The 27,767-nt window shown below is 28.3% G+C and overlaps 1 protein-coding gene and 1 pseudogene across 1 annotated transcript; one reads left to right on the top strand and one right to left on the bottom strand.

Moving 5' to 3' along the window:
• Window positions 1-1,258: 1,258 nt before the first annotated feature.
• PolE2 (DNA polymerase epsilon subunit 2) lies at window positions 1,259-23,247 on the bottom strand. The gene is made up of 11 exons (XM_067283902.1): window positions 23,167-23,247; window positions 19,378-19,608; window positions 16,889-17,159; window positions 12,610-12,667; window positions 10,148-10,268; window positions 7,753-7,885; window positions 7,485-7,605; window positions 4,737-4,851; window positions 3,295-3,490; window positions 3,044-3,220; window positions 1,259-1,456 (listed from the first exon to the last, which is right to left on the bottom strand). Exons 1-11 carry the CDS (start codon window positions 23,229-23,231, stop codon window positions 1,367-1,369), a joined length of 1,578 nt encoding a protein of 525 aa, XP_067140003.1. The 5' UTR covers window positions 23,232-23,247; the 3' UTR covers window positions 1,259-1,366.
• Window positions 23,248-23,621: 374 nt separating this feature from the next.
• LOC136986293 (protein YIPF5 pseudogene) lies at window positions 23,622-24,257 on the top strand (annotated as a pseudogene).
• Window positions 24,258-27,767: the final 3,510 nt, after the last annotated feature.

Genomic DNA, 27,767 nt, shown 5'->3' with positions numbered 1-27,767 from the left:
ACATTAATATCCAATTAAATTTGATTCAGCAAAGGTTCGTCAGCAGATTTCATAATAGGCTAATTACATACGATTTTGTGAGTGATGTGTGTCTTCTATTTTCAAACTTTACAAGTAAATTATACTTTAATTAAATGCATTTACCCATGTCTCATTAGCTACTATAAGATCGTTTTCGAATTAGCATATCAAATATTCTAACCATAATTCTAATAAACTCTATAGTTGCTTCAGCATGTTGGAATAAACGATGATCATTAATAACTGGATTGCAACTGCCAACTCTCAAACTTGTTGTTAAAATAAACATTCGTTTAGCAGTTTAATGTTTCCAATTAAATCTTTTTTTTTTTTTTTTTTTAAAAAAGGTTTTCATTACTACTGTTTACCATTAAAACTTATCGTTATTGTTGGTGTAATAATTATTATTATTAAACTTTTATTAAACCAGACAAAACTAATTGCACTGTCCGGCTTTGCTTCTGTAAGCCTATCAAATCAGCAATCACTCCATTGTATAAGAGAGCTCAGTAGTCCTGAATATGTTGAACCATGTCCAAACCCACTGATTTTTGTTTTTTTAAAAGCCCTATTAGTGTATGGCAGAGTAAAAAATGCCCATTACATGTTTGATCAGATTTTCACAAGGACAATCTGGTGAAAGGGACAAGGTCTATCTTCAATCAGAAGAGCAAGGACTTTGGTGATTTTTATGGGCCTGAAGTGCCTTTAGAGTCACTAGGACTATTAAAATTCAGTAAGGTGTGGGGATGTAAGTCAGTTTTATTTAATCACCCATCTTTAAAATTTCACTAAAATTAAACTATGAAATTATCTTAAAACTTTATACTGTATAATTATTAATGTATACAGTTAATATAATCTTTTGTTTTTGACTTAAGATATGAAATGATAAACCTGATATAACTTTTATTTTTAAAACATATCTATCAAAGAAAAAAGCTTCTCAATACTATTGTGTTAGATCCTTACTTACTGTAAATCATCCAAAAGAATTAAACATTACTATAACTGGTACTTCTTGCTACTTACAGTATAAACAAAAGCATTTTGTAAGAAAAGAATAACATGTAATTATTTAACATTTATCCACATTTTAGAATTAAATTATAAAACAAAGAAATGATAAAAAATTCCAGAATTGATATTATTTCATTGATAAGTTGAATGTTTATATAAATAATACCATTTTATGTTAGTATTTCAACAAATAAATTAATACTATTTAAATAAAAACAATAATTTTTTTAATTTTTAAGTTTATATGAAAATATTCTATACAATATATATATTTATAGCATTTATATAAATAAAAATCATTTGTATATACAAATATTAAAATGTATTAATCAGTCTCTGTTATTTGGCTATCTTCAACTTGTTTGCTTCCTGGCAAGTATACTTTGAAAGAAAAATTGGATTGTGGGAAAGAACCCTAATATTAAAATAAATAAATATATATTAAAATTGTTTATATATATATATATATATATATATTAATAATTTTAATTATTAAATTTATTTTCGACATAAAAAAAATTTGTTATATTAATTTCATTAAATTTACAAAAGTTAATTTAGAAAGAATGAAATGTTTATACTATTTCGGTCAATAAATGCTTTGCAAAGTAGCATTCTGTTTTAATTAACTTATACTTAAATGATTTCTTATTAGATGCTTCATCCATGATTCAAATTCAGCATCTCAAGAACTACAGTACTACAGAAAAATATTGACAACAGATTATCTACATAATACTGTTATATTTTTCTAGTATTTTTGATAATTTTACTTAAACACTTTATTTAATTGCCACCATAATGCAACATGATTTATATGTTAAAAAACTTATATAAATAAATCTTCTGTGATAATTATACAGGGGGGGGGGTGCAAAAGTAAGTATACAGTTGCTGTTATGGGAAAAAACATACAGGGAGAAAATAGGAAGAAAAAACATTTATTTTTATGTACAAATTAAAACACATAAGAAACACAAACTAATAAAAGATGATAAAAAAATAATAATGAATAACAACAATGCATTTTGGGCTGCACTCTTCATCAATCTGTTCTAGAAAACAGTACATTGATGTGTACATAAAATAAACACACATATAAAAAACATAGTACAGTAATTCTTTAAAAAGATTAACAATGAAACTTACTTGGTTGATGTTTAGAATAGTTTTAATGAAAAAGAAAAATACACTTAAAAACACTGTAATTTATTTATAAAATCTAAAAGGAAAGGTTACAATATTATTGTATAAGATGATTACAAAATTATCCAAAGGGAAATTCCTTTAAAAAAGTAGTTTCCTTTGTATGATAAATCTGCAAGAATATATCTAATTATCACAGAACTATAGAAAACCCTGGATCCAAAGCTAATAACTATATAAATCATGTTTTGAAACTCTCAAAAAGTAAAGTTAATTTCCATCTATTTTTAAAACTAGAAATTCATAAAAAATTAACAAATTTAAATTTCAAAATTCTGAACCATAAGTTAATAGAATAATTAAATAGGATTCTAATATGAAAATCTGTTTGGTTCAATCTGCTTCTGTTTCTAGAATTTTTGGATAAGAATTCCCATTGAAAAAGCATTACTTTTAATGCAATCTGCTGTCATGTGCATAACCAAAGAAGTTACAGTCTTAAATATATAATTTCTATGCAAATAACAGTTTAGGTTTCTAAAAGTGTTTAATACAAATGCTTAGAATTTTAATTAAGTATTAATCAAAATTATTTTAAAATTTTAATTAATTAAATTACTTTTTAAGTATTAAGTATAATTTTGATTGAGAAGTAAATTGTTAATTAAATATCAAGTAATTGTACATTAACATTCTGCTTTACTTATGTTTAGACAATGTCTTATTACTACAGTTCAGAAAGTTGTCATTTACTACTTACTGTAATAAAAATTTGATTTTGTAAACTTAATTATAAAATTATTCAAGTTACTAAAAATTCTTAAACATTAAAACCTCTTATGTATATTTTACTTACAGGATTAAAGAATATGCAATCAGTATTTGTTACGCAGTAGGGATCATATTTGTCACCACATACAATTACATCAGGAAGCGGATACAAGTAAAGAGCAAAATCCCATTCCCAATAAACAGGCTGAACTACCAATGGTAAAGGACTAAGATGAGCATTTGCTACTAAAGTTTTTGCAAACTGAAAAATAAATAGTTGAATCTTATCATATAATATATCATTTAAATGAAATAAATTATTAAACAAATGCTTACTAATGTAGGTATATCAATGTCATTTTCATGTTCCCATGGAAAATAAACACTATTTCGACACATTTTAGCAATTAGATCTTCTCGAAATATAAGGATATTCTGAGTGTAAAATCGTATTCTACAAGGATTTGTTGTAAATACGGCTTTTGGTACTTTCTTTAGAAAATCATCAAGAAATGTATTAGGTATGGCAGGCCTAAAATCAAAAAGTAAAACAAAATTTTCATTATAAAACTTAATGTTTAGAGTTTAAACATAGTAATATGCAGAAAATAAATTAAAAATTTGAAATAATTTATGACATTGTCTATTTCAAATTTCTATATATTTGAGTTAAAAACATTTATGTATACAATCAATTTTAAAAATACAGCAGAATCCCAATTATCCAAGGTAATAAGAACTGAATTCATAACATAGCTTGGATTACAGAATGTTTCGTAAATTATTACATAAATTGAATTTGGATGCATACATGTGTATATAGTTATTGAACATAACAATTTCTATTATATATAAACATTTTGAAGTTTATTTACTACTTTATTTTTAAAGCAAATATAAACCTATGATTAAAATTAAAATTTTGTTAATTTTTTTCAAATTTCTGGTGTTGTGAGAAATCACTAAAGTAAATTCTTTTTTATTTCATTAGATGCTTAAAAAATACCACACTCATTATTCAGTCAATGATTGTGAATTTTAATTGTACTGTACTATATTATGAATTGTTAAGAATAAATACTTTTCAACAAAAACAAGAAAACACTTTAGATAATGTGAAACCTTGGATAAATAAGCCTAATGTATTATCTGTATTATCATATCTAGACTTCAAAGTTTTTTGTATTAGAATAAAAAATATGATTGTAATGTTTGGCAAATTAAGCCTTTTTGTTATAAATTATGTATATTCAACATGATTAAAATTACTCCAGATAATTAAAAAATTTTATATTTAGCAAAAATAATTTGGCACAAAAAAATCTAATAAGCTTTCTTAATTAATTTCTTTCCTTTTTCATAAAATTAAAAAAATACTCAGTAGAAATGTTTTAAGTAATAGTATTTAATATCATCCTATACTATAAAGCTATTAGCTAAGTAAAGATTCTGATCTGACTATGAGACATAAATTGACTAAAAAGAATGTTGATTGAACTTTATTAGCTATGGTTGATTTCTTATTTACATAGGAGATCCACAAACAAGCAGTAAAGTAGAAAATTTCTAAAAAAAGTAATTAAATCAATATTGAAAGTTCCCCCCACTGTAATAAGTGGTTTTCTTAAAATTCACATAGTTCATCCATTTAAAATGTTAAATATTTTTAACTTTAAAAATACTCACTTTACATAATCCAAGTTTTTAAAACTTCCTATAAAATAAAATAATAACCATTGTGCATGAAAATATTATTATAATTAAACACTACATAATACCTTGGAAGTATATGAGACAAAACTGGATCATTTGGACCTGGGATAAATACAAAATAGGAATTTTCAACTAGTCTTGGAAATTCACTGATAAGAGATGCAAGCTTTTTAAAACCATCTGTAAGCAAATGATAATTTTAATTAAATTACATGTAATTGTATAAATATAAAATTGCAATGTTTAACAAAAATACTTTGTTTCTGTTATATAATTACGTGTAATTTAATTAAATGTAATACTGTCAGCCATGTTTTATATTTATTATTTTTACTTGAAAAAGATAATTTTAATATTAATAATAAAATATTATTATATAATATGCAATATACTAACATTAACACTAAGTATGGCTATACTCCCATCTCTAAATTCACATTTTTATTTATTCACACATTCTGAAAAGAAAAAATATGTTTTCTCATTCTTTCTGTCCCGTGAGCACCCTCTTTTTCTAGGTTCATCATGGGTTTGGCTAATTTTTTATGAATGTAAATGATGAAAGAAATCAATCAAATTCTTATACTAATGTTTTAGATAATGAATAAGAAACATTCAAAATTTTTGTGAGAAAGTATTTATACTATAAACACTTATAATTTTTATTGATCATCATTTATCAGATTAATTATTTTTTTCTTTAAGGAGATTTTTCATTCTGTTATTTTTATTATTAAATAATTACAAATTTTACAATAAAATTTGGGACTAATCTGCTTGTCAATATGAATAAGCATTAACAAATACTTTAGTGTTACAATGTAGCTGATGTATTATTAGCAATCTTAAACTATTATTTAAATATTTATTTTTGATTTAAACATTTTATTCCATTTCAATTATTAAATATTTTAAGCTTATTTTGTAAATGACCTATTTAACTGTTTGTTGATCAGGAAACAAAGTTTGAAGCAATTTGTATAATAATGTAATAGTTTGTTATTTATAAATAAATGTTTTATTATGTTTCAGGGATTTCAACAGGAGTTTAGGTTTATGATGTAATTAATAATATAAAAACTGTCATCTGTATGTGTGTGAATTCCTTATAACTCCTGCAATTTTTGTCCAATCCAGATGAAATTTTGGTTATATTCTTTTTTGTTCTGACAGAAAGTATAGACTAGTTATTTTGTGGAAATATTAGCTATAAAATAAACATTTTATCAATTTAGGATCAATGATCTCGCTTATGTTGCAATGACGTTAGTGACCTCATTTAGTTCAATTTGACAATGGAATTTTCTTTAAGTATTTTTAAATTGGCATATTTTAAACTTACTTCATTAAATTTAGAATTTAAGCTATATATATATATATATATATAATATATATATAAATAGCTGTATTGTGTCAATTCTATAACTAATTTTTAAAAAAATTTTTCCTTAGTGATCATGTGACATTCTATTATCCAATCAGAAATCAGAAGTAATGATCTAACGATTCCATTATTTATGAAGTGTTATCACTCATCTTATTAACATACATAAAAGTCTTCTTTATTTTATCAATGTGAAATTAAAAAAACTTGCTATTTTGTAAAAAAAAAAAAAAAAAAAAAAAAAAGCCTAGGGAAACGTGTTAGAGAAAAATTTGGTCAGTTATAAAAGAATAAGACCTTAGACCTCTGAAGGTTGTGAACTCCAACTTGAGTAACATCAAGAATGGCTTTGTCAAGGGCTGCAGAAACAGCATCACATCAAGCTCAACCTGAGCAGAAAAAAATGGAACCATGAATGGAATGTAGTGTACTGTATTATGAAATTTTATAAAGATTTTGATATTTTTTAATATAAAGGCCATCCATCACCTGTTTGTGTGTGTATAAGTGAATTCTCTATAATTCCTACTATTCTTGTCCACTCCAGGAGAAATTTTGTTTTGTTGCTCTTCATGTTACAACAGATAGTATAAACTACTTAATTTGTAGAAATATTAACAATTCTTCTTGAAATCTCTACTTTTTCATAAAAGTATTCTGTTGTGCTTGATGTGGGGAATTACTAGTGCATTATAATTTTTCTCTCTAAAACAGTGGTTCCCAACCGGTGTTCCGTAAGCATCTCCCAAGTGTTCCGCAGATTTAGTCGCAAATTGGAAAGTGTACAATCGTATTCGAGCCGCCGAATATCAAAAAATTAAAATCATAAAATTTTCATAAACTTAAATATGTATGTACGACTCGTACTTATGGAGTGTACTACTGTTTCGAATAAGATAAAGGCAATGATAAAAACTGAATGAAATATGTAAATAACATCAGGCACAAGTTTCCCATTAAAGTTATTTAGATATATTTTTATATTTTTTCCTGTCTTAGAATTGGCGTTAATAATATGAGTAGAAATTTGGAATTATAATTGCTCAATTCTAATAAAATAACTGATGACAAGCTTATGTATTTTATATTAACTTAAGTAAATGTTCCGCTAAAGAAAATTGCTTACAAAAGTGTTCCGCATCCTAGAAAAGGTTGGGAACCACTGCTCTAAAACAATGGGAAATAGACATACATTAGTATTTTTTTTACAAAATATCTGATTTTAGGAACAAATTATTGATATTAAGTGAGAGATATATGTATATAAACTCAGTATAATATTTTTAAATATAATTGTTAATATGTTAACTTATGAGTATATTGTATGTTATCAAAATTTCTTAAAACATGTTTCTCTTAAGATTATATAGTATGTTTTTAATTATCAGTAAAACTGTTTTATCTTTACAATACAATGGCTTTTAATTACCTTTAGTAGCTTGAAAATGAGAATATCCTGCATGGGTTGACAGGAAATTGCCCATGAATACAAAACATGTTGGTGGCATTTCAGAATATCCAGCAAATAAAACTCCAAGTTTCTGCATCACCTACAAATTCGTAATAAAAAAAATTTTTTTTGTCTAAATTATTTAAGTAGAAAAAATATAGCAAACTTTTTTCACATAAGAAAGTTATTAAATCACAAAACAAATTAAATAAAATCATTATGCAAACAAAAGTTTTTTAAAGATTACCTGTATTTTATCCAACCATACATCAGATAAGAATACAAACATTGCATCTTGATGATTTTTTTCTAAAGCTTTTAACTTTAAAAACTTATTTACAGAAATATTTCCACATAAATTTAGACATTCAAATCTTTTCCTAAACAAATAAAATATTTACATAAAATTACAAAAAGAATTTGAACCCTTTGCTAAATACTCTTAATATCATATCTACTCAAATAATTCACACCCTTGAGAAATACACCCATCCCATCTTTTAGGATACTAGATTAACAACCTCAATTCAATTTATTAAACAAATTTTACTAACTTATGATTGTAACAATAACAACCTTCACTCTCACTGTTTTGTAAGTATAAGTATTATTTATGGTCAGTCTCATCTGTGTATTTAATTAATTTTATTTATCCTCATTTTCATGAAATTATCATACCAAGACATTGACTATTCATCAATTGAAAAGTAAGCAAAATGTATAGTAACTGATAACTGGAAGCTTCCTGGACTTTGTGAGTTGTGTCACCAAATTTATTTCAAATAAACTGTATATTTAAACTATTTGTCATGATTTTTTTTGGACAAAAAGTGTGCAGATTATTCAAGTAAATATATGGTATTGTAAATAAGGACTCCAATTATTGTTTGAATTTTATGTTTAACTTATTTTAAAATCATATACAGTAGACTCTACTTATTGTTATCACTTAAAACAAAATTACATAAAATTCTGATTTTATTGATTCTGACATTAAAATAATTTATTTCGTAACACAAACTTCTACATATATTAGGACAATTCTCACGATGTCACTATGTCAGGATAGTGAATAAGTTCTATATGGTTTGTTAACATTATTGTCACTTAATCTAACACACAAATTGTTTAGGTAAAAAAATTCCTACAAAAAGCCCAGATTATATGCCTAAGCTGGTACAGGTAATAGTTCTGATCTCAACCCTATTGAGAACTGCCAACATATTTTGAGCATAGAAATTAGAGAAGAGGTGTGAAAATAAGCAGCAACTGCAAGTGTGTATTAGAAGAGTTTTATTTCACAAACTTGGTATAGAATACTTGAAGAAAATCATCCACTTTATTCCAGATTGCTGAAAAACTGTTAGTAAGGCTCAAGGTGGCCATACAAAGTATAGAAATTGTTCAAGAAAAAGTTTATATTATGTTTTTCAGGCCTGTCAATCCTTGTTTTGCTTTCATAACTATCAATGGTAAGTTCTTTGACAGTGTTGATGAGAAAGTGTAATGTGAATGAACACTTATTTATGTTCCAGTAAACATTTTATGTAATCTTTTTTGTGGTTTGGTTTCTTCTCTGTACTACATATGTTATAAATTGCAATCATAGATTAAATATACTATTTTTCCTATCTGTTGAGTGTTTTTAGTTTTCTAGATGATGCAATTTTCAAGGTTGCTATTGTAAATAATTATTTCTCAAAAAAATTGTAAATTTTAAAAATAAAGACAAGATTATTTCCAGACTAAAACAAGTAAAATTACTCTTTTTTTATCCGACTTTGAGAGATTCAGACAAACGTTAGGCAAACAAACAAATAACAAAGAAATACTAAACCTTTATTGCCAATAGCTCCATTTTTAATAAGTCCACACAATCCAAATGCATTTCGCTTTCATACAGTTAAGCTTCATCAGTGGATACAAAAACTGCTGGTTCATGCTGAACTTTTTATGCTGGATGATCTCTTTCCAGCATGCATCTACATTCATTCCAGTATTCAAATTTATTACATTTGCATATGCTACAATACAAAAATATTTGATAATTCTTCTTTTTAAACAGTTTTTAACTTTATATAATATTTTAACGTTATTTCTGTCTATTTTACAATTAAATTTACAAACTATTTTACAATTAAATTTATTACAATGTAAACACCATGGCTATTCTTGTCTTTTTAATCAGTTATATCCACTGATGAGGCTTAACTGTATGAAAATTGGATTGCGTGAACTTATTAAAAATGGAGTTATTGGCAATAAAGGTTTAGTATTTCTTCGTTATTTGTTTGTCTGCCTAACTGTATCTCTCAAAGTCGGACAAAAAAAAAAGTATTTTTATATTATACAGCTGTCATTAGAAAATTCAAAAAGTAATTTTACTTGTTTTAATAATCTCATCTTTATTTTTAGAATTTACAATTTTTTAAAGAATATTACCGATCTCATTGTTTAAATTTTACAAATATATTTACAATTATTTCTCAAGTTTTCAAGTAATTTCTGATTTAGAAAACCTCATAAATTAAACTGTTAATTAAAATAAAATTTTAAAAATATAACTATAATTATTTCTTATAATATTTATATTAAATTTTTTCATTGTTATTATTAAAACCTGTAAAGTTAAAATATCGTACAGAGTAGTCTGTGAAGTTTCAGGAGGTGGAAATCCTAATGCTGAAACATGAAAAATGCTATCTTCACAATATCCTTCAGCAAGAACAAAGCAGTTTTCAGTGAAAAGTCCACCTTTATAAATATATTTATTAATTAAGGAAATAAGTGTTTATAATAACAGCTTATATTTTAATAAAATAACACTAAACGTAAATTCTAATGTATATAATTACTATATTAAATCAAAGAAATAAAACATGATAAACTAATAAAAAAAAAATACTGAATTTGGAAGCTATTGAAAAGTACTAATTTTTTCTTTATCAACAATTTTTTAAAACAAATCATTTATTTTGAATTATATAATGAAGTAAAGTTAATCATTTCAAAAATGTTAAATTAAAAAAAATTACATATATTTTTGATTTAAAGAAAATGTTGATAAATGAATGCTTTTATAATATGAAAAAATTATCAAAGACAATAATAAAATCTAATATTTAATTACATTTCACTCTTTTTCTTTGTTTCTAAGTACAAAAAAAATCTAAAAGAGCAATAACAAAAGTTAAAGATATTAAAAAAGGCATTTAAAGAATTCTTATCTGGATTAGTATAAAGTGATAATGAAAGTAACAATTACATATAGAATTAATAATTTGTTACTCATAAAATTCATGTAATCTATTCTTCTTCATAATTATTAATGATATAATCTGACATGCAGGGAGGTTAATTCCTTTGGTTTCTCTAATTTCAATCTAAGTAGTAGCTGCTGTATGTATGATGTATACAAGTATATAAAAATAAATTCCAAACTGTCCATAATCTGAAAGATTTTATAAGTATGAGGAAAAAGAAAGCATTAAACCTATGTAATATAAGTCATAACAAACTAATACATGTCAGTTAATATATCTTTTGGTTTTTTTTTTTTTTTTAATATAGGGTTTGAACATAAAATCAGCCCACTCACTGGAAACAATAAGATTATAAGGAAAGGATACTAATTTAAAAACTTTCAGAAAATCTGAAAGTGATATCCTTGTGCATCTATACATCTTTGTGTAAGTATAATCATGTTCAGACTGAAACTTATATAAAATATTGATATTGATAGCTTTAATGTTTCTGCAAATGCTTTCCTTCAATTTGTGTTTCTAACATCCTCCAATAAAATTTAAATTACTAATGTTTCATTACCTCAGTTAGGCTGATTTTAAGTGGGATACCCTGTACATAGACTAGAAAAATGTCAATTATTTTTCTTCATAAATGTTCAAATATATAACGTCAAATAATGTCTATGACTGACTTAATACAAATCATGAAAACATTCTAGAAAATAATATACACAGTATATCTTATTGTTATCAAAAAGTTTCATGGACGAACAGGAAAATATAAAATGCATCATCATGTGAGATAAGCAGGGGGCCAGAGGGCAACTCCCTAATGACCACTTAATCCGCATGGATCGGTAAGATCCGATCTCCTTGTCGTTTGGATGGTTTAAATCGAGCGGCGAGGGAGGTGAGCAAGTCGGCAGGTGTCTGTGTTTCAGAGTGACAGGAGACATGTTTAACAAATAAACAAAGCATTTATTATATGACTAAATCTAGATTACAGGAGGTTCTAAGATGCTAGACATGGTTAAATGCGCTTAAATACTAACAAAGTTATCTACAAAAAGCATAGCTCTTAGCTATGCCTATTCCCATTATGGGTGGAGAGAGAGTTCACAGATCGCTATCAAAAATACCTCTATATGGGAAGGAACTGTATGCAATGATCAGTCCGTAGGAAGAATCATAGTCCTTATCCGTTGTCTTCTCAGACAGGATCGGGGACTTGAAGACTAAATGTGCACTGTACTACAACTTCCTTTTGATTGCCCTGAGCTTCCAGTAGCTCTCACTTTTATACTATTGTTGTGGGAAAGGGGTCACGTGATCACTGAATGTTTACTATGACAAAGCATTTTTGACAACTAAGTGTCAACTTTCCCACTCGCTTGTTATTATTACAACCTCTGTCCTGATTCTCAGTTTTTTTCTATTGGGGATATTTACATGTCAAAAAAGCACAATTAAAATTAATTTTAAAAGTTCTCTTAAAAATCTGCGGGCTTACAATCACAGTAGTAAGTAACATTCAGGTACAAAAATATGAAAAAAACTGATTATGAACTGCCTCTATAAAAATTAATAACTAAGATGTCTCATTAATAACAGTCTCATTTATTATTAAAAATATTTTAATTTGCAATTGCAACTGTAAAAAAGTTTTTTTTAATTACAAAATCAATTTTAGTATCATTTTTGTATTTAAATTTAATTACCAGAGATTGAAATTATCAGAAAGCATTTCAATAATATTCAGAAAATAGCTTTTTAAAATAGCAAAGTTTATAATGTTTGAACTTTTTTGTGTCAAAAAATACAAAATTTTAAGTATCAAATTACATTATATTTAAAGGATACAGTTTTAGATAAATTTAACTGAATGGCACCAGTTGGATCTTCTAAATAATATCGGCCCTTTAAAATTTAAAATAGATTTAGCTAATTATATTTTTTTTAATTATAAAAATTAAATATTTTATAATTCAGTTAAATAATTTATATTTCTTTTATCAAAATTCAAATTCCAAGAAACTAGCATAATTAGTTTCAGAATAAAAATTGGTTTACAAATATAATATTATCTCTAAATAATTTCAATATATATTCATTTATTGTGTAATAAATATTTATGTAAATAATACATTTATCATTAAAATATAATTAGTTTATATTTGTTTAGCATTAATAACAAACACGATGGAAAAAATACACACAGACATTCAACGTTGTCGTCTTCTGCCTGTGCCTTCTCCTAGGGGAGGTTGGCGGCCTGCAAATACCACAAATCTCTATTGTGAGTCTTATGAATAATTTCTTCAGTATCTAGTCCTGTCCAGTCCTTAAGGTCATCCATCCAGTCTCGTCTTCTTCTTCCGCTCGTCTTCTTCTTCCCCCAGTCTTTCCTTCAAATGTGAGTTTGGGGATTTCATATTTTTCTCCCCTCAGTATGTGTCCACAGTATGCTAGTTTTCTCCTCTTTATAATTTTTATTAATTCTCTTTTAGTATCTGCCATCTGTAACATCCTGTCATTAGTGGTTCTGCTAGTCTACTTGATCTTTAACATTCTTCTGATTGCCCACATCTCAAAGGCCTCAATTTTCCTCTCCATATCTTTTTGTAGTGTCCATGCCTCACATCCATAAAGCAAAATGGGCCAAATGTAGCTTTTTAGTGTCTTTAGTCTTAATTGTAGATTTAGTTTCTTTTCACACACAATGTTTTTCATCTGGTTAAACTCGTCTTTAGCTTGTCCAATTCTGCTTTGGATTCCTTTGATACATTATTGTCTGAATAAAATCTTTTCCCCAAATAACAAACTGTCTACTTGTTCAAGATTCTCCCCACTGCATTTCATCTTTATTGTGTACTTATCTTTACTTATGCACATTGTCTTAGTCTTCTTTGTATTTACTGTGAGTCCCATTTCTTCACTTTTTGATACTAGTTCATTTAACAGTATTTTTAGTTCTTTTTCTGATGTAGTGAGAATGACTGTGTCATCTGCATATCTGAGATTGTTAATGCTTATCCCGTTAATCTTTACACCTTCTGTTCTATCTTCCAGGGCCTCCCGCATTATATATTCAGCATACAAATTTTATAGGATTGGTGAAAGTACACAGCCCTGTCTAACCCCTCTTTTCACTTCAATCCATTCAGATTCATTTCCCAATCTAACTTTTGTTTTCTGATTCCAATATGCATCTTTAGTGATCTTTTTTGAAGCCACAATCATTCCTACTTTTATAATTATTACAATATGAGGTGCCCAAACCGAACGACTTTCTGCTAGATTATACATAGTGTTTTATACATTAAGAGCCTCTCTCTTTTGTCTAGTCCTAGGTTACAAAGTATTTCAAGTAGTTTATCATGCCGTGTTTTATCAAATGCTTTTTCATAGTCTAGGAAGCACACAAAAATGGGGACATTCATATTGATTGTTTTTTCAGTGATTTGAGAGAAAGCAAAGATTGCTTCTCTTGAGCCAACTCCTGTTCGAAATCCAAATTGAGTATTATTGATGTTACTTTCAATGTTGCCGTATATTCTAGTGGTGAATGATTTTTAGTAATATTTTGCTTATATGGTTTAGCAAGCTAATTGTTCTGTGTTCACAATATTTTATAGTTCCTGTTTTCTTGGGTATAGGTACTGTAATAGAATTGTTCATTTCATCTGGTGTCTTCCCTTTTTTGTATATGTTATTCAAGATGTCTGCTAATGCATCTATTCCTTTGTCACCTATATTTTTGATAAGTTCAATGGGAATTCCATCTGGTCCAGTTGCCTTACCTTCGTTCGTGTTTTAAATTGCATGTCTCGCTTCTTCTATCATAATGTCTGGGCCTTCTTCATCTATCTCAGGTTCTTTGAAATACCTTTGGTCTTCATAAAGTGTTCGAATATATTCCTCCCATGATTTTTTCATTTCTACCAAATCTGTTGTTATTTTGCCATCTTTTTTTTTCTACACATCCTGTTCTTAGTGGAAATTTTCCTGTTAGTTCCCTAATCTTTTTATGTAGGTCTTTGGAGTTAAATTTCATTTCATTCAATGTACTATATGGCAATTGAAATATTCGTCTTATTAATCAGAAGTTGTAATATGTCATATAGATTAAATTTTTCTATCTGTTTGATTTAATGCAATTTTACATCTTCCCTCTTCTTACTTTAATGTAATATATTAAATATGTTATTAATTAATATAAGAAGCTCCATAATATATTTTTTAGTACTCAACTGCTTCTTGTTCTCTCTATTTAGATCTTTGGAAGTAGGCAAAGAATTGCCATGGAGAACTTTTCATACAGGAATGCTATTGATTGTTTACATAGACTTTATTATATGAAAATGAAATGCATTTCAGACTGTTCATCCCTCTTCAGTCCTTATTATACATATCTAATAAAATTACACATTGAATTATGGTAAAATTAGTAACTATTTACTATCCTAAACATGCATAAAACTCACAAAAAATTAATTTCATGAAATGATATATTTATTGGTAACAACTGGAGTAACCTTAGAACAAAGAAGGTAAAACTAGTAAAACTAAAATAAATTTTAAAAAAATAAATAATTTATTTATAAATTTTTTATGAGTTTTATGCATGTGTAGGATAATAAACAGTTGTTAATTTTACCATAATTTATTCTTTAGTTTCATCAAATATGTATAAGGACTGAAAAGAAGTGAACAACCGAAAATGCATTTCCTTTTCATATAATAAAGTCTACATAATCAATCAATAGTGTTCCTGTATGATAAGTTCTCGATAACAATTCTGTGCCATGTCTTATTTTTGCTTCTATTTTTATACATTATCAATCTAAATTCATATCAATATTCCATATAATTTGACATACTACATAAACTCTTCAAACCTTTTAACCGGAGTCGATCTATTTTTAGAATTGCAAACATTTTCACAGCCCCTCCTGGGATCTTCTTCAGGCTTCATCGTATAGGCCGTTAGTGTTTGAATAAACATTCAATTTGAATTTCTTTTCCGAATATTATCATGTGCAACAGCTAGATGGTTGTATCACGCATGTTCCATGCTCTTCCCATGGAGCATGGAGCATGGAGCATGCGCACATGATAATATTTGGAAAAGAAATTCAAATCGAATGTTTATTCGAACACTAATGGCCTATACGACGAAGCCTGAAGAAGAACCCAGAAGGAGCTGTGAAAACATTTACAATTCTAAAAATACATTGACTCCGGTTAAAAGGTTTGAAGAGTTTATATAGTTATTTTACCGGTGTGTAGAGAGATTGTATTGACATACTACTTTCATGATTCTGAGTATAACTGCATAATGAAATTACAAACTTCTTCACAATTGCAAAGCACTATATGGTATGTATATATATATTATGTCAGATGTTCTTGTAATAAATCAATATTCATAAGCATTATTAAAAATATTAATTAATACTTATATTTATCTATGACCAGCTTGTACTAATACTACATTCAACTTATCTTACATGTCATATATGTGTGTGATATACAACAAAAGAAGAGATAAATGGATTTCAGCATTAACATAATAAAAAACCAATCATCAAAAAATTTAAATTGATTAATAAAAATCTTAAAAATACTTTTAATAGGGAATTTAAGAAGAACCAATGGAGTCAGAACTTTTCACAATCTTACATATTGTACTTTCAAAAAAAGTGCATAAAAATTTCAAATTTTCTATTCTTTTCTGACTTTTAAGAGGACTAAAAAATTAAAACTTCTAAAACATTTATAAAAATGAAATAGAATTCTCCCAATGGGTCAAGAAAATCAAACAAGTGTATAGAGAGAAAAAAATTTTTTAATTACATGATGTTTATCCCTAAATGCATTTCGCCAATTTTCTTTGGCCTCTTCAGTAGGGCTTACGTAAGTAGAAAAGGATGATCATTCAAAGAGTGTACAATTATAAAGGTCAGTTACCGTCTCCTATTGGTTGTTTACAATCCCTATACCCGATTAGATTTACCCAGCATTCCGCTGGCAACACACCATTATTCTTATATCTATTCTTATATCTATTAACTATATTACTTTTAATAGTTTAAAAGTATAATTAATAATTTTAAAATAATACAAAAAATGACTTACCTCTTTCAACTGAGTCAACATGCCCAAAACCAATAAATTTCCCTGTTTAGAAGTAGTGCCTAATAAATATTCTACAGATTTTAAAGAAAATGACTGTGAATGGGAAGAACCATTATTTTCAAACACTGGTGCCATAAACAACTGATGACTTATTGTTCTTTGATGTATCAATTTATATCTTTCTATAAAAATACTACTCTTTGAATCAGCGTCCCCATAGAGTTTAGGTCCACTTGATGTTGATCGTGGAAAAAATTTCTTTTTTTCAGAACTATATGAATTAAGTTTTGTAAAAAAAAACATTTTAACATAAAATATTACAAATGTTGTTAAAAAATTCTAATAGCAATTTAAAAAAATAATTACAGATTAATAACATGTTAGATAGGCGTTAATTATTTAAATATCAAGTAATGGTTCTAGCTTTTAACAGCCAAGTTTTAAACCTTTATTGTTATTAAATGAATTACTAATTGAAGGTTTAATAATTTTCTTTTATAGAACTTTTTAGTCAATACGTATTTTGATGTAATGACATTTTTTGAAATAAAATAATGTCATTGTTTCCTTGTATACAAGTATTTTAAGAGAGCTACAAACCTTAATTGGAAAACTTATATTTTATGGAAATATTAGTATTATTTTGAACAAATTTTTATTTTTATCACTTAATTAGTGTTTCTTTTTCTCAAAAATTACAAAAGACCTATAGCTAATTGGCTTATTAATCTGTGGCATTAGAATTTGCAATATATGTTTTAACCTATTTTTTTAAAAAAATTGATGTTAAATGTTTGAGAATTTGTCTTAAATTGGATTTGAGAATATAATGTTGATGAATTAAGATATATTCTGTAATGTCTTAATGGATTTACTGTCATTTGCAATGAGATATGAGTAAAATAATGATAATAAATGAGTTTGTAAAACAAGATGCAAAGATTTATGTCTAGAATGATTACTCAAAGCCTGATATGTTTTTATCTGTAGTAACATATTAGTTGAGACATTTTAAATCAAATCAAATTATATTATTTTTTGTTATTTGTATTTGGTATACTGGCACAATGAAGTGACACTTAATCAACACTGGGCGAGTTTTCCATCTTTATTTAGTTAGTACGCTATTTTACATATGCGCTATTTTACCTATAACTTTCCCAGTGTTGATTAAGCATCACTTCATTGTGCCAGTATACCAAATATATTATTTTTATTTCAACTTCAAAAGAAGTTTTCCAAAACAAAATGCAAACTCAGGAAAGTTTTTCCTTAGATTTCATTGTATATAAAATCCTGTTAATTAAAGGGGTTCGGTGGTGCAGATGCAGGGCGGTGGTGTCAACATCATCGAAGCGAAAGAAGCCCTGAAGGCGTTTCAAAAAAAGCTACCGTTGTGGAAACGACGAATAGAAAACGGTAACTTTGCAAACTTTACCCTGCTAGACGAATGTGTAAATAAGAATTATGATGGGCCTGGAATCGGAGATATTTCTGTATCGGGGGAACTGAAGCACGCAATTTCCATGCACTTAGACGAGCTTGCAAAGTCTCTTGAAGGGTACTTCCCTTCAAGAGAGTTATATCCAGCATGGGTGAGGCAGCCGTTTACGTTTGATGTTGAGAAAACAGATGTCAATGATACATACCTGGATGAAATCATTGAAATTCAGCAGAGCCAGGTTCAACAGCAACTCTTTAAAACAACAACGCTCTCATCGTTTTGGTGCCACCAAATAGTAATGTACTCTGCTATTGCGAAGAAAGCTCTGGAGATTTTGATACCATTTGTGACAACATATCTTTGCGAGCAATCCTTTTCGAGGATGCTGGACATTAAAACGAAGAAAAGGAACAGACTTAGTTGCGAAAATGACATGCGAGTGGCACTTTCCAAGGTAAAGCCTCGCATTTCCGAACTGGTGTCTAAAAGGCAACAGCAGCAGTCACACTGATTTTAAATTTTGTTCTTTGTTCTTAATGTTTTGTTCTTCGTTCGTAATGTTTTGTTCTATAATGGTTTTGTTTATTTTGTGGACCAATAAAATATATACGTATGTTTTAAATTTGAAAAATTATATTTTATTTTTCCAATTAAAGGGGTTCGGTGAATGCTCATATGAAACTGATGGTGTTCGGTACCTCCAGCAAGGTTAAGAACCACTGGTCTAACCTGTGTTATTTAATGCAAGCTTGTAGTGTCATAAGGTGATTCAAAACTAATAATATTCCAAGCATATGAATATTTAAACTTCAATGACATATAATGTATCACTAAAAAATTGACATAACATGTTCTGACCTAACACTACAAAATTGTTTTCATTCTTTTTCATCAGTTTTTTAAAAATTATATGGTAATGAGTTCCATGAATATTACTATCTATTAATATGACAACTCATTATAAAATTCATTTTATAATAAATTGATTTATAAAAAATAGTTTAATAATTTTTTATTTAATACAATATTCAAATGTAACACTTACTCATAAACGAAGGCAGGAAAAGAGAATGCATCAATAACACTAAAATAATCTTTTTGTCCATCTTCATCAATATCTGAACATTCTTTTATGGCTAACTCAACTAATTCTTTTGTAACAAACTCTGCATCCAATGGCTGTCTTTGAATTATAGTAATAATTTTTTCTAAACATTTCAAAATATCTTTTTCTTCAAAATCTTTTAAGAATTCAGTAAGGTATTTACTAGCTTCACTGAAATTAGATAACAAAACGTTAATGGTAAATTGATAAAATATAAATTTAGGTTAGCAAAATAATTGTGTAGATAAAATTATATTTAAAAATATAAAAAATAAGTGAGAACCTCACAGGAACCATTTAATACAGTTAAACCAATGCAAAGTTAAATTCATAATTTGATGGGCAGATGACAGAGAAATTAAGGTGCCAACTTGTCATTTGATGGTGTTTTTTCTTCTTCTTTGCTTTTTCCCATGTTTATATGGGGTCAGCATTCCATCTTTAATCTGATGGTGTTTAATTTACTAATAATAAACACCATCAAACTGAGATTCTTAACTTATTAGTTTCTTTATTGATCTCTAGTATTTGTTGTCACTCTATTGTGATAAATATCAAATTTAATTAATAATTTAATAATTAATCAGGGAAAAAATACTTCTTTATTTCATTTAAGTATAACCAGTCACCAATACCAGTGCCAGGTTACTTTGCATCCTATGCAAAGTTTATAAGTGTGCTCCTTATTTCACAAGTAGAATATTTTCTTAAATGAAATTTCAAATATAAAAAATAAAAATTATTTGAGCATGCTTTATTAATAGTATAAAAATGTAATCCTTCTAAAAACAGTCTTTTTTATTTTCCTTTTTAATTAATTTGAAAATTCTCTGTTATAATTCATATACAAAAAAAAAGTTATAATATATCATCATCCTACACACCGGGGTGTATAAAATATAAATCGAACTCACTTGTGCCTATTGACCGGTGTGAAATAAATAACTTCAATTCAACGAACGTTTTCTGGACGCCTTCCGTGTCCTTCTTCAGGTTAACTGCTGGATTCTATTATTTTTAAAAAACTGCGTTCCGATCTTTTAAGAACAAATTCAAATGCATTTGAATTTGTTCTTAAAAGATCGGAACGCAGTTTTTAAAAGATCGCGAACGAATATCATTTGAATTTGTTCTTAAAAGATCGGAACGCAGTTTTTTAAAAATAATAGAATCCAGCAGTTAACCTGAAGAAGGACACGGAAGGCGTCCAGAAAACGTTCGTTGAATTGAAGTTATTTATTTCACACCGGTCAATAGGCACAAGTGAGTTCGATTTATAATAAAGTTTATAAAATACTGAAATTTAATATTTTAAAATATTAAAGTTTTAAAAATATTTATCTTAACTGAATTTTAAACAGCAGTAAGTTCAAATCATTTTGGTAAGGTACAAAAAAGAGCCAAGAGTTAAATAGTAAAATAGTGTGATGTGAGAAGGATAAGGAAAACAAATTGATACCTAAATCATATATCACTATTTAATTTAATATTTTAGTGAAGTATGAATAAAGCATAGCTTGAAATTTTGTGCCCCTTCATAGCTTTCACCCTAGGCAGCTGCCTAGTTTGCCTAAATGGTAGAGCCAGCCACAAGCTTGTGACTGGTTATAAATTACATCCACAAAGGAATTTTTTTCATTGTTAAATAAATCAAAATGCAAGAAGCCAGCAAATATTACCTCATGGGTTTTGAGCTCCATATTATTATCTGTATTAAATGCATATTTCATGTACCCAATTGTTTAAATTTACCATAAAGAAATGTTTTCATCTTTTATTAGGACAGCTTCACCTTTGGAAGTTTGAATTTAGCTTGAACAGTGACTGATATTCATCAGGAAGCTGAAGCTGTCCTAATAAAGGATGATTTCTCTGTGTAAATTTAAATGATTGGTTATCTGTAATAACATTTAACATAGATAAGAAGCCAGCATTCAATCAATAAGAAATGTCATTTTACTTTATATACTTATTTTTAATATCATAGGATTGTCCTTACAGTTAACTGGCATATACTTCTCAATGAAGACTAGGATTAATATTTGTAGTAGTGAGAGTTAAAATGTCACAAATGCTCAATAATATTTTCTCTTTTGTGAGATCATATAAACTTTCTACATCCCAATCCCCTAAATACTCTGATAAGAGAATCATTATCTCAGAGCAGCATCTGTTTTACATAGCTTTTAATAATACTTGATTTTAATGATTTCAGTACAAAATAGTCCTGAAATCATTAAAATCAAAAAATAGAAAGCTAAAATGTTGGACTAAACTGTTATTCATTATAAGAAAAACATAATTAGAACATTTTAACATTTGTCAATTAATTGTAAATGATTGTTTAAGTGTTGCATCTTAAATAAATTTTTGTTCTGCCCCAAGTAATCCCAGAATATTACATAAAGGACTATTTGTGGAGCTAAGGTTGTCAGATGTCCTTTATTTTCATTTCTTAAAGTTTGTATTTCATAATGCCAATGGTGGATTTTTACACAGGTATATTCCTATCCTTATATCCTTTCTCACAAAACACTATGGTTTACCATTAAATATTTTAAATTCTGAAGTAAACAAAATTGTGCAAATATTTATAGTCACTATGAAAACTAATTTTTAAATCAAAATATAAAAAATAAAATGTTTAATTATTAACTAAAATAATATCATTCAATTTTACTTTTTTGCAGTGGAAAGGGGTGGAGTAAAAGTTGAAGAGTGGGAGAATGGTAGCATTAATTGTTTTTAAGTGTCCTTTAATCCAGTCATAGAAATCTGATAACTTTTGGTGGAGCATAAATTTATGTAGAACTTCATTTTATGCAATACATGCTTACACACAATTGTGTAAGCACGTGCATAAAACAAAACCATACTTTATACTACCATATAATAATGATTAGCAATAATACAGTATTAATTGATCAAGTTTTTAGCAAGATTTCTAGTTATAACCTATTGAAATTAGATCTACCTGTCAAGATCTGTAGCAAAATTTTCCCAAAACAATCTGGACTTATCCAGTCTTTCGAAACTGATTTTACATAGAATAATGAAAAAATCGAATCTGTCAAAATGCAGTAAATCAATAGCTGCATTCAGCAGACTCAACAGTTCCAGAGCTATTGAGTACTTTTCTGCTGAATCCGCTTTACGGTAGCAATGTTTCGGAACACGTTTGCTATTTTGACATCACATTTAGTAGTGTCTTTCATTTACACTACTTACCACTACCCGAAACTGAGCAATGGTGGCTGCTTTTTGTTCCAATGCATATGTCACTCATCATTCGGCAGGTGCAACTATGTAACGGCTATCGATTGAAACACATTTGCACGATTGAAACACAGTTACAACTGCTGACTCTGCTGAACGCAGCCAATGTCTTAATACAGTACTTAGTACTTGCTTCATCTGAAATGCAACTAACATCTTAAGAACCTGAAATTGTCATCTACTTACTTATTATAAAGTTCAATTAGTAAAGTTTTTAGTATATTCGTACTATTTATTTATTATTATCGGTATATTTCTTGCTAGCTGTTAACTTTCTAACAATTATGCTTTGTTTTCGTGTTTCGTGATATAACACATGTTCTCATGACTTGATATTAAACAAGCCTGACAACCTTTAAAAAGTAATATTATTTTATATTCTGTCTGAAATTACTTCACGATACAATAATTCTCATAGAATAAACTAAAATTAAATCAGAAAAGTAGATTTACCTCCTCAAAATTAGCCCATTGAGTTGAAAAAATTTAAGAACACGACTTCTCACGTTGAAGGCCATATTGTCGTTATCTAAATTTTCCCGCCATTTAGAAAGTTTATTTTCGAATTTTAAATATGGTTATACAAATTTTCATAAAATATTTACAAAATTTGTAAATTTATTACTTAATATTTTTCCAAAGTTATTAGTTTTTATTCATTTTAAGAATACTCATTGAATAAATATTATAAAAATAGAAAGATAATCCTTGTTTAATAATTAATACTTTAATACTTAATATATTAATACTTTTATTGTTTTTTAAAATTTAAACAAAAATTTTAAAATAATAATATAACATAAAAAATTAATTATATTTTAAAAAAGTCTTCAAATTAAAATATTTCATTTTATACTGTTAGAGGTCGCATGGAAAGTTGATTTAGGCATGAGTTGAGGGAGGGAGTTATGGAAGGTAACAATAAAGACGAAAACGTCAAAAGTGAAGCTGTTTCTCACATTTCTACTTCGACTGACGAACTTCGTCGTCGTTTCTTCACCGAAGCGCCTCGACCCACACAAAATTTCGACAAAGAACCACCTCTCCTTGAAGAACTGGGCTTAGATTTGGAAGATATTATTAGGAAAACCTTTCAAGCCAGCCTCCAAGAGAACAAAGATGGAAAATTAGCAAAAGAAGCAGATATATCTGGTCCGTTTCTGTTATGCTTAGCTATGGGATTTCTATTACTCTTACAAGGAAGAATGTACTTTGGTTATATCTATGGATTAGGATTCATCTCCTCTATTTGCATGTATTGTTTGTTAAACTTAATGAGCATCTATGAAATTACTCTAGGATGTACAATCACTATATTGGGATATTGTTTGCTGCCTATGGTTCTATTATGCTTTTTCTCTCTGATGTTCCCATTGAAAGGTGTTTGCGGTTTATTTATGTCAAGTTCAGTTGTTTGGTGGAGTGCCAAGTCATCATCTAAACTCTTCCTAACAGTTTTAAAATTAGACCAATGCCAACAAGTGTTGATTGCTTATCCGTGCGGTTTGTTTTATACCGCCTTTGCATTAATAATTATGTTTTAATGAGATATTGTATAATTATCCACAGATTCTAAATTATAAAGACATTTTTATAATCAAACAGTTCGACATACAAGATTGTAAATATATAATTGACAAATTACTGGAGAGTTGTTAGTGTTGCAGTGGACCAACCAGTCAAGCACATTTTTTAAAACTTAAATTTTTTAAAATTTTGATGTTTATAAAATCCATCTGAATTTTCAGATATAAACTGTGATTTATAATGTTGATAGCTCATTAATTAAAGTTATTTTTTTATTATGGTTAAATTACTTTAATTTTACATATAAGTGATGAATAAGTAATTTTTAGTAAGATATTACAAAGCTGTGTATTATTACTTGTAATCTTTGTTAGAAGAGTTATTCTTCTAGATGTTAGGTATAATTTATTAAGATATGAAATGTTTAAAGTTACAATAAGTTGTAATTTTAAATTTGTAAATTAAGTAATAATTCAAGTTTACACAAATTATATAATAATTTAAAAATGTTTATACCAGTTGAAAACTAGAAAATAAAATTTTAAGGTATTTTAAGTCTTATCCTTTTTCAAATCACTAAAGTTGGAAAGATTTAAGTGCTAAAAATATTTTTCTCTTCCAAACTTATATTAATCATTAGTATATGCATTAAGAGTGAATATTTTGGATGGGATCCAACATTGATACTATATATTTAAAAATATTTTAAAAATTGGAACAAATTTAAATGTCTGTTTTTAATGAAAAGAGCTAATGTTGAAGTTTTTATTAATGTTGAATTTATAATGTATTTAGTAAATATATACTAATCGTAAAATTTTACTTTTAGTTCGTGTTGCGTATTTTTAACAGTTTGCTTTGTGTATACTAAGAGGGCCTTTTTAACCATGTCCATTATTCGTTAAGCCAGACTCAGGATGGTGAGAGACGGCCCGACATATGCGAGACAAACCACTCCCCGAAAAATTGGTTTTTCGACCCGTCGGATCTCCATAACGATGGACTGGTAACTTGACTGTTTGGCCTTCCTACTCTTGAGCGTGATTATATAAAGCCACGTCCTAATGGTGTAACAGATGAGGGACGAACCGATATATACACAGTACAAGAGACACCACTTTGATAATTTCGTGTAGATGCAGATAAGCAGAAGTTGTATTTTTGAGTCCCGATTTGGACCAATCTTCCAGAATATTTTAAATTAATGATTATAATTATAAAATTTAATATAAGATGGCATGTTAACCGCCTACCTCTAAAGCAAATTACGTTATATGTTTATAATTAACGAGAGTCCCCTCGTTAATTATAAAGCTCCTCTTGCCGCCTATTACTTCGGAACACGTGGGCGAAGCGAGCGGCGCTCACGTGTTCCGAATATAGACAATTCATAACAAAAAATTATAATAATATAACCTATATATCTTCATTTGTCTAATTCCGAGTGAAGATTCAGATCATTTTCGAAATGCAATCCACGCGAATTAATTGTAAAAATAAGTTTTTATTCAAATCAAACAAGGCTCAAATTTTCTCCATAAAAATCGAACATAGATTCTAACCTCCGGATTCCAGAACAAAACAAACACCCTTTTTCAAATCGGTTGAACATCACGGGTTTTTTTTTTTATCGTTTCACAGAAAACTTTTCAATCCCATGGTTACAGGATTTGCTTCTTTGGCCCCACGAGCTTGGCCCACTTGTACCCATACCCAATGTAGACAGGGCCGGATTAACACACTTTGGGGCCCTAGACATTTTCTTCTTACCGGGCCCCCTCCCTCTCCCACAAGAAATAGAGCACAATATATATAATTATATATATATATAACAATAAATAAAACGAAATTAAATAATGTGAAAAACTAAAACAAATCTTAAATTTTTATTAATAAAAAATATTATTCTTATCGCTATAAAAAAAAAATCTAAATTATCGGAAGAATTACTTTCAATAAGAAGAAACATAAGAACACATTTTCTTTAGATTTTACAATTCACAATAACCATATAAAAAGCAATATATTTTTGTTTATTTGTTTATTATATACAGTTATCCAACAGAAAAGTAAACTATCTTATTTACAAATCTTTTCAAAATAGACAGTTTGACCGGGCCCTTCTAAAAACCGGGCCCTAGACATTTGTCTCATTTGTCTATTCGATAATCCGGCCCTGAATGTAGATTATTCACAACAAAAATTTCATGGCGATTCGACCCGTGTGAGGGACCAACCACCTTCAAACGATAGACACTCCCTTCACTTCTTTCACTCAACCTTCCGCAGAGTCAGTGCCGTAACTAGCCATTCTTGTGCCCTGTGCAAAAACTCGCATTTAGGCCCCTTAATTAATTAGATTTGAAGAAATAATAAAACAAATATATGCATTTTGGGCCCCCCTTTCAAGTGGGCCCTGTGCGGGTGCACCTGTTGCACTTGCCTAGTTACGGCATTGCGCAGAGTGAATGACCGAACCTCTTGGGAGTTGGGAGGAGGCGAAGCAAGCGGGGTTTGGGATCGGCCGAGAGGAAAGTTTGCTCTCCTCCAACCCCCGCTTGCTTCGCCCCAACTCCCTTCGCTTCATTCACTTGTTCAAAAATTTCATGAAGATTCATCGATTTCAGACGTTGCCGTTTCTATTTTGTTTTTGTTTTTTTTCCGTGACGATTTTAAGATACAGTATTTATATATATATGATGGACAAGGATTTAAAAAAAGGTTAATTCAAAAGTCCCGCTAAGGGTGCTTTACAAAAAATACTAGAGTTATCAAGTTAGGAAAAATTCTCCTAGATTTAGGGAGAAATTTTTGTTTCAGAGGAAAATATAGAATGGGAATATTTTTAGGAAAAAGTCTAGAAAAAAAATTTTGGAGGAGGAAAATTTAGGAAAATAATTTCTAGGTGAAAATTCTGACGATTTACAACCACAGAATAAAAATATACAGTGTTTGTATTCTGATAGATATGGTATTTTTATCATAACCAAAAGACCACGATCACCACACCACAGCTGGTTAAGAACAAACTCTTCTGAATCATTTCTTCTCCCCTTAGCACTCATCTCCACAAGTGAGAAAAGTCTGTCTCACTTATTATGGAGTGGTTTCACCCATCCAGCTAAAGTCAGACCGAAACCGAAAAGGTTTTAAAGTCAGTTCTGGTCAATACCGAAAGTTCGATTGGACACTACATTCAGCATGCTTTGCGAGTTTTATTTTATCTTTCATTTTGTGTCAAGGCGCCAGGATCGTAAAGTCTAAACTATAGCATTTTTGCTAGCTGCTAGTATGCAGCTGAGAAATTTAAAAATCGAAGTAAGAAAGCTGACAACGAAGAAACAGCATCAAGTGGCAATTAAAAGCTGGAAGAACAGTAGTTGCTTGAGTTGGAGAGTTCGTTTGGAGTGCAAATTGTGCAAGTACAGGTTACTTTTTATGTATTGAAATATTGAAATCGAGACGAGCAATACCTTTGTAACGGTATAAAGGTAAAGCTATTATTTTTGTTCCTTCGAGGCGACGGC

The sequence above is a fragment of the Centruroides vittatus genome, unplaced genomic scaffold (assembly GCF_030686945.1).
Source record: "Centruroides vittatus isolate TY-2023 unplaced genomic scaffold, ASM3068694v2 scaffold_1015, whole genome shotgun sequence".
NCBI classification, from domain to species: Eukaryota; Metazoa; Arthropoda; class Arachnida; order Scorpiones; family Buthidae; genus Centruroides; species Centruroides vittatus.
Note: the sequence above shows the minus strand (reverse complement) of the source record. Positions and strands in the feature narration are given on the sequence as shown.

Coding starts and splice junctions, on each gene's coding strand:
- PolE2 (XM_067283902.1), bottom strand. CDS start 23,231: ATGGCCTTCAACGTGAGAAGTCGTGTTCTTAAATTTTTTCAACTCAAT. Junction 7,886..10,147: donor GAAACTTCACAGACTACTCT/GTACGATATTTT, acceptor TTATTTGTTTAG/GAAAAGATTTGAATGTCTAA. Junction 1,457..3,043: donor ATTGCATATTCTTTAATCCT/GTAAGTAAAATA, acceptor TTTTAATATTAG/GGTTCTTTCCCACAATCCAA.